The sequence below is a fragment of the Primulina eburnea genome, chromosome 1 (assembly GCF_022965805.1).
Source record: "Primulina eburnea isolate SZY01 chromosome 1, ASM2296580v1, whole genome shotgun sequence".
NCBI classification, from domain to species: Eukaryota; Viridiplantae; Streptophyta; class Magnoliopsida; order Lamiales; family Gesneriaceae; genus Primulina; species Primulina eburnea.
In genome coordinates, this window is record NC_133101.1 from 3,835,594 (window position 1) to 3,844,642 (window position 9,049).

The window sequence follows — 9,049 nt, forward strand, 5'->3', positions numbered from 1 at the left end:
AATAAATTATGAAGACATTTGAAAAGTTAATAGGAACCATAGCAAATTGTTATTATTCTATAACGATTATATTGAAATTGGTGAAATGGTAGGTACGAAGATTCATCTATTTCATTGACGACAAAAAAGGTGTTGGTACATACTCCATATATTTAAAAATTGATTTTATGTTTAAATAACGAAAATTGCATACAATATTAGTGTGAAATCTCGAGATTTTTGAAAATCTTTCATAAAAAATGATCTATCAACTTTAGTATTTTCGAATTTTGAGCACATACACCCTTGAAAACACGTAGAGATAAAGGTATGTTCAAAATTTTGAAAAATGAGAGTTAATTTTTTTTTTATCTGAGGTTTCTAACAACATCGGATTTCACATGTATCATGTTTGCAATTAACCGGTAACATGTTATTTATATCCAATATTTAGAATTTTAAAACAAATAAGTTGACTCTGTCGTCAACCTCCAAACATCACCATTTTGTAAACCTTTAATTTCCAAAATTAATTAGTCTCTTTGTTCAAAAAATAAATAAATAAAAATAATCATAAGATTTGACGAGGCTCTGAACACATAAATGCACACAGAAACACGCACTCAGAGGTGCAACTCTCTCTCTCTCAAATTTCCTGTAATCTGTTCATATAATTTCAATGGCTCAACATGATTCGCCATCATCATCTTCAACAGAAGCTTACCCCAAAGACGAGAGTCGAAATGGATTGCCGGAGTCGAAGATGTCGCCGACTGTTTCAAGGCAGCTCATAATGATCTTCGGAGACTATGAAGATGATAATGACAATACTAGAAATACTGATCGGTTCTCCCGGACCTCCATGAAAAGGAATAAAAAAGGAGCATCTGCTGCTGCCGATCTTGGGAATGGTTTCGTCGATATATTCGGAGAGATCAAGATCATCAAGAAAAGAAGGTATAGAACTATTCAGAGTCTCTACATGGTTACAAAGCCAGTAGACTGAATTCTATGGAATATATTATCTGTAATATGTCAGATCATTGCCATGATCAGAGACTCAATGCTGGAAATTGGATATATATATGTTTTAAGGGAATACTGATGCAAATGTTTTGCTATATATATACTTGAAGTTCCTTCTTTTACGGTAATGGCCGGATGTTTCAGGCGCATGTATTCTCAGAGACCATAACCGATATGTCTGGCAGAAAAGTTTAGAATGGTGAAACTTATATGTTACTACCTAATATTGGTAAAGCAAAAACTTGTGCGGTCTCACGAGTCGTATATTGTGAGACGGATCTTTTATTTGAGTCATCAATGAAAGTATAGTACTTTTTATGCTAAGAATATTACTTTTTATTTGTGAATATCGGTAGGATTGACTCGTCTCACAGATAAAAATTCGTGAGATCGACTCACAAAATAATTACTCTATTGATACGTGCTACAATATAAATTTACATATTTTAATCAGTATTTTTATTTTTAAAAATATATATTTATCTTATATATAAAAGCTTGAGGTTTTCTGTGGTTCAATCTTATGAGACAAATTGAAATTCACAAAAATGTCTTTATCAGCTTAAAATTTTTAGATGATATTTTATTTTATTTTATAAAAAAATCATAGAAACCTATTTTAGTAAATATATAATTTCCTCATAACTATCATATTTTATCTGTTTTTCATGCTAAAAAAATTCTCATATTGTTTGTACAAGTTTTAAATATATTTAATATATCATTATTTTTCTTAAAAAACAACATGGAAAAAGAATCACAAATATTTTAAATTATTTTTTTATTATGTAATTTGCTCGTTTTTATTTTTGGTATTGTTGTTGGTCACCAAATTTGTAAATTTTTTTTTTTTTCAATTTTGGTCTTTTTTATGTCGATCTAATTATCACTCGGAAAATGGAAATATATATGATCTGAGCTCACAATTGTCTCCGTATCCATATATTTATATTTGTGTAAATATCCAATTTCAAATACACTGATACATTTAATAATTTCAAATCTGATTAAGGGAATTGACTCTGTTGTAGCGTCGATAATACGATATTCCCTCCTTATAGCACACGTCAATTTAAACAAGTCATAAAAATTACGCATAAAACTATTAATTATTTGAACATTTTTTAAAAGAAAATTACGCATAAAACACAAGATAATAAGATTAGAATTAGAAACAAAAAAAAAGGCCAGAAATGAAATACGATCTTAATAAAATACAATGCCGTCAACGCAAATCTTGTCCAACATGAAGAGTTGGTGCAAACTATATTCCTACCTCCCCTTTATGCTTTAAACCGTCACGTTGTTTTCCGGCATGCAATTGTTGTCTTCATACGTCCAACTCCAAAATCTTTTGAGGCCACCCATGGCAAAATAAGAAACTGAATATCACTGAGATTGAACCTCTATATTCCTAGCCTGTTGAGCGGGATTCTTCCACCCACTCGAGCAACACTTTCCATGGGAGATATTGTTTGGGGCATTGTCATACCACCAGAGACGATTATTTCTGCATTTCCACTCAAATTTCATTAAAATAGAAATAAAACTCGATACTCACAACAGGCATACAGTCAACGGCAATAAATAACTAAAAGTCAGGTAGTATATATGTAAGCAAAGGCATGAATCCAAATGGTGGTATTAAAGAATTCTATCCAACCCGTTCGGCCACTAAATTCTAATAGGAGCCAACGAACTTGTTATGCGTGGGGCTAATAAGAAATGCAACTTCGCCATTGTGTCCTTTTCCCACTTTCAAAGAACTTCTATTGATATTGTAAGTGTTCCAACACTAAGTATAGGAAAGGGAGAAAGTAAAAAGGGCTTTACAATTAATGTTCGTTCTTTGTCTTGATGACATATAAAAGTTTAGGAATATCCCAGGTTTGACGAGATGATATAAAATTCTCATGTTACATGAAAACTATGAACTTGGTCGTATCCCGTGAAGAAATTAGGCCTTAGTCCGACATTGGAGTAAATTTTCCAACTTACAAATGTTCAGTTTATCACAAGTTCATGAAATCAAGTACACTTGTAACATAACTGCTCACTATCTCTAGCTTAAAATGATAGTACTCTAACAAGGAAATATTTATCTAAATTCATCCTAGTTAATGAAACCTGCATCAGTGCCAGCATTACTTGTTGATTACATGCACCTACGACACCTAGTACTCGTATTCATCTGATCTTACAATTGACATGACCTTAGTAGTGGCAATAGCAAGTTTGGTATTCTATAGCAGGATCAAGATTTCAACACATGGTCCTAATATGTGCAATGACAAAAATTCGTCACAGGTAAATCATATTATTTCAAGGGTAAATAAAGAATGTTCCACAAATAGAATAGTATACCTATCCCTTCACGGATAGACAGATTGGGCCTTATTATATCCTTGGAATTAACCAAGAATATATCACCAATATACAAGTGGTTTGTAGGTACAAAAACACTATATAGCTGTTCATCGCCCTCGTCTCTCTGCAAAGTAAGGGAAAAGAAGACAATTAAGTACGAAAATAATAAAATAATGCACAAGAATGTGAGACAAGAATGTTTGATTTATCACACCAAATTCGTGGAGACAGACATCCATCGCATGGGCTAGAGACTCTTTTAACACAATTCCTTTGTGTTCATTTTGTTTATTGGCAGGGCTTACATTAGAAGATGTAACCTAAATCTAACTCAATCATGAATCAAGCATCTTACAACTCAAATGCAGAGCGTCGAGGACAGAAGAACTAAGAGGTGGAGGATTAACAAGCAAAACAGTAATTTTTGGATTAAGGAAAAAATACAAGCAGAAAGTTCTATACAAACATAGGTCATTATTAACCATATGTTCACCTGAAGGAGAACCGACGAAGTGATAAAGCCAAATGCATATTCACCCACACGTGGGTGACGTATAATTGCAACTTCCTTAAATGCAGTAGTATTTTGGTCTGCGACGAAAATAAAGCAAAATAATCAAGAAGTAGACCCTGATGTAAAAAAAAACACATCGAAGGAAAAAAACATCTCAGGAGGAGGATAAATAGGATAAATTTATTACGTTAAGCCATTTACATGTGCCAAAATTCAATTACCATTTTTACAACTGCCAACATTGCTGTTGAGGAACATTAGTTGTTTCGTGGATGTTGCACGTATGAATAGGACCGAATGGTGGGAAGAGGTTTTTATATCTTATAGTTCTAATCCTATACAAATGGAATGTAATTTTAAGGTGGATACCCAGGCTTTAGACAAAAGTTTTGGAAAATGTACGACAATCTGCATCTCAAACAAGAACTTAGAAAGGTGGTCTAGTTATCATCTTGAAGCTTCTATGCAAGTTGCAACCTTCTATTGGTTACATGTAGTTTTCATGAAAAATCTAAAATAGATAGCAAATATTTTATGCCCAAAATAAAGATAGTTCTAGTCAGTCACGCCATTTAAAACTTTAAGGAAGCCAAAACTAATTGGATGCATTTAGGAACAAAATTCTATGTCTATTTCGCTGATAAACTTCAAAGCACTATATAATATAAAGGATTTTATTATCCACAAGGACCACAACCATTATAGACAGGTAATTCATAAAAAATGATTAGCTTAGTCTACGTGAGTAAAAAAAAGAACTAGAAAGTTCAAATAGTACAAAGGATGGCCAACATTTCTCATCCATGGCACACATATCATTTCATTACAAAACTTTTTCCCACCACAGAAAGAGGGAGGGGCAGTGGAAGATGCCAAAATAAATATAAAGGTATTTAGGAAGACATGCTAGGGTTTTAAAAAGCAAAAAAAAAATCACGTTTGCCGTCACATATAAAAGAATTGCATTATAACTTCACAAAACTATTAGATTTCTACAAAGCAAACATGTCTATTCTTTACCTGGCGAAATTGCAGCACTAACTTGCTTGGAGGCTGAGTAAATATGTTTCACAAACGGCATTCTCTTAATAAACCATTCACCAATCCAGAAAACTGTAGAACCCAACCATGATGAAACAAATACACCAACGAGGAATACGAAAATTAATGATGTTACGAATCCAAGTCCTGCAACCAAAAAAATCGATTCAAAAAGCATATCCAAGTACTTCGACAAGAAATACAAGCATAAAAATGCAAGGATTTTAACAATAACAGGTGCTAAAATATTAGATAACCTTTTAAAAACTGAATCGAGGAATAAGCCACAGAAATTCAATGAGTCCCATGAAAAAGAAGTGCTATAATGTCATAGCTATTAGAAAGAATGCCATCTTGAGAAAATTGACAGGAAAAAGAAAGATGATATTACTTTAAGAAAAGAGGACCCAGTGCATACATATCCAAAACAACCACCTTAACTATAACCAAAAAAATTAACTGATTTGATTTATGTTTTCCTATTGCATGGTGACGGCTAAAATTCAAGAAAATAGACGGCTAACATCAATGAAGAGCAATGCATGAATCTGAAAACTTACCAAATATGTCAATGCCCAGTTGATCATATAACGGACTGAAGAAACCATCGACAAACTGAATGAACCACCAAGTTACAAAAAAAGTAACAGCAACTGGAAATAGAACTACACTGCAATTTCAGTTTTTTAATGCAATGTTATACTTAATCCAGACAAGTGTAGATAAAAATATGCACTTTAACAAGATAAAAAGGCAAATAAGTACCATCCAGTCATGAACTTTTTTGAAACCCAACTTTGGAGAACAAAACAGCAAGCCTGGACAAATGAAAAAGCAGTGAACCTTAGAAAACAGGAAAAAAAAAAATGCAACTTCCACAGAAACACAAACTTCTAAACAGTCAAGCACACAAAAACAAGACTAAATCTAACAGGGACCCCGGAGGGGTGCAATATCTATGTCCAATCACAAACATTTGCATCCAAACATGTACTATTGTACTTGAATATTTATGAGTATAAATAACAGTTTTACAACATGCATGAAAGAAAATGTTGTCGGTGCAAATATTTTTTATTTCAATAATTTCACTAAAACAGCAAACAATTCAACCAATCAATAATGGTATGCGAACAGAAATTTATGACAACGGAAATACTTGAAGGTCAAAGCATGACACTAAACATTGTGCTGCATTGTAGATGCTCAGTCAATGACAAATTATAAAAGCAAGAAATGACAATACCAAGTTGAAGTGAAATTGGTCAGATATGATGAATCAATTTGTTTAAAAAATATTTCATAGTTAGCGTACTCGGACCGATAGTAAACAGTATGTTTCAGCTAACACAGATAGCACAATTTACTTTGTTTCTTCGTTATTGAAGTGTTGCCAATGCTACAGAAGCAGAAGAGTTGGACTTGGCCAGTCATGAGCAGTAAAACTTAACACAGATATCCAACTTTTAGATCCTGCATGAGCATACAATATGTTTGGTATTTCTAGACAAGGATAGGGAAGGGCAATCAGATGTCAGCACCCTCACAATAAAACATGACTATTGGAACTTCAATACCTTGCCATATATTCCTTATTTTGATTCATAATTTCATACTCTTCAAATGCTCAAATAAAAGTAAAAGCTCAGGCATTGTTGTGATGGATTTATCCAGTTACAATCTTTTTACTTTTGGAAGGAGGGTGATCTCTAAAATATCCTTTCCTAGGAGATGTTTATTCTTTGTAGAACAATAGACAAGGTTCCTGAAAGCTGACAAATCCTTTTCTTCAACTCAAATAACATTAAATTTTGGTACACGTGTTCACTTGGTCCCTTTATTTCCGGTTGACAATTGACATACCATCTATCCATCAAAGAGTAGTGCATGGATTGTTTGAGACAGGAATGATAAAATTCAAATTTTGGCTGTTGGAAAGAACTATACAGGTCTTTTTCACATTTCAATAAACGATTGATGATGAGAGTGTTAAGATTATCATAATCTTTTCTTTCTTTACAATATCTAGTAAACTTTAGGTTCTATTATTTTTTAGTAGGATGTGGTTGGCAGTAGTTTCTTTTGATTGATTATGTACGTAATTTTTAAAGGTTGGCAAAGGTCTTCTCTCCCTCCAGCGCTACTGATCTTGCCATGAAAAAACGCCCTTGGAAAATTACAATATATTGGTAGAGACCAGAAGTTCTCTCTCCTTGAACTTCTCTCTACTTGAAGCCAATGTGGAGGAAATTAGCAATATAAACCAAGGTTCTAAAATTCGCTAGGCGCTAGTCGGGCGCCAATTCCAGCGCCTAGATCCTAGACCGCCTAAGCAGGGGACTAGGAGCTGTTAGACGGATTCTACGGTATCAAGAAACTTGTAATGGTTCTTATAATAAATTTCAGCCAAAACTTTGTTAAAATCCGATGGACACCTGGTTCATTTATCCTGCCTCTTCTGCTTAATGCGGGTCAGGATAATAGACAATACAAGAGAAATCAAAATAAAGAAAAAAAACTACCTTTAGGACTTGGTTCGATTTTCTTATGTGTGCAGAAGTAAGCAGACAAAGAAGATCAGAATGGTGTGACAAGCGCAAACCAACAAAATATGGTTTTAATTGGACTTTTAATCCCAAAAAATTAAAAGCATAAACTTGGAATTATTTCTTATGTCATGTTTTATTTTAATCGGGCTTTCAAAAAATAAAAGCCCAACCTCTAAACGCCTAAGAACCCTAGGCCCGCCTCGGCGCCAAGCCTGGCAACTTTTCGGTGAGGTCGGGCGGCGCCTAGTGCCTAGGCGGTCGCCTAGCCGAAGGTTTAGAATACTGCTATAAATCATCTTATATCGACCAATGCATTGCAGATTTTCAAAACAAAAGAGAACAAAAATGCATGACAACGACCTAGGCCAATCAGTACCCATGACCAAAATAATGAAAATATTGGCTGGTATCCAAAAATAATGAAAAAATGACTGTTTTGAAGGAAACTAGCATTTCAATTGATACTTCAGAAGAAAGATGGGTAGGAACAAGTTTACTTCTTCTTTCAGATGGAACAACCAGATACCATTTGATATCCAACATTATCAATAGATGGCAATCCAATGAGAGAGATAGTACTTGGATTGTTATTACAGATCCATGTTCCAACCACAATTTAGATTCAAATTCCTACAAAATTCAATAAACGGTCATCCAATTCATCATGTTTTTCATTTAATTTCCCCGGACCAAATTCAGCCAACCAACAAAAAAAATAACGAAATCTTCAGCACTGATCACTACCCAACGTGCTCAATTCAATTCTGTTACTTCATACATAGTAGCAGAACCATTAATTATATCATATGTTATATTTAGTAAATAAGCCACCATTTCAAATTGCAAATTTAAAAAAACGAATCTTATTTTACAATTCAAATGGGGAAAAAAATTACCGTAAAAAGCTATACAAAAATTCAGAAAAAAAAGCTGACCTTACGAGTGGAAGAATCGGGAGAAGTGGGCGGAGATTTAACTGGATCTTCGGGATCTGCTCTTTCGGGGTCACCTTGACTCAATGGCACTGATGTGGTATCCTTCTCATCCGCCATTTTTTTCCTGATAATAGCTTTTCTCCAATTCGAACAAATTCCCGATAGAAATATTTGGGAATTCAGAAGAAAATGGGATGATTAGAGATTATATAGATTTTACAGATCCTTCATTGAAAACTTCCAAAGATGAACATTGTACAAAGGGTTTGACAAGGAAGTCCGAGAGAGAAGAGAGTCCAAACTCCGGAAAATATTCAGATTTGAAAATCGCTTTTAAATTGGTCAACCATTATATATTTTAATTATTTTATGTTTATTTTTATATTTATATTATCACAAGCGACCAAAATCAAATCAAAATGAACTATAACATGGGTTGGATTGAAGAAAAAATTTGAATGATATGGTTTTATGGGTCGTATTTTATTATACGAATATTTTATTTGGGTCATTCATGAAAATATATTATTTTTTATGCCTATGTTTGGTGTGTAGGATAGGATAACTTGGATTGATAACAAAACTTAAGGTAAGGATATATAATGTGTAGGAGTGAGTCTCATGTGAGATCGTCTCAC

The 9,049-nt window shown here is 33.5% G+C and overlaps 1 protein-coding gene across 1 annotated transcript; it reads right to left on the reverse strand.

Annotated features, from left to right (window-relative positions):
- Nucleotides 1-2,134: 2,134 nt before the first annotated feature.
- On the reverse strand, nucleotides 2,135-8,736 carry LOC140822678 (protein LIKE COV 2-like). The gene is made up of 7 exons (XM_073183537.1): nucleotides 8,412-8,736; nucleotides 5,693-5,745; nucleotides 5,488-5,597; nucleotides 4,907-5,074; nucleotides 3,866-3,963; nucleotides 3,370-3,496; nucleotides 2,135-2,515 (listed from the first exon to the last, which is right to left on the reverse strand). The coding sequence occupies exons 1-7, from the start codon at nucleotides 8,526-8,528 to the stop codon at nucleotides 2,412-2,414; spliced, it is 777 nt and encodes a 258-aa protein (XP_073039638.1). The 5' UTR covers nucleotides 8,529-8,736; the 3' UTR covers nucleotides 2,135-2,411.
- Between the last annotated feature and the right edge of the window lie 313 nt (nucleotides 8,737-9,049).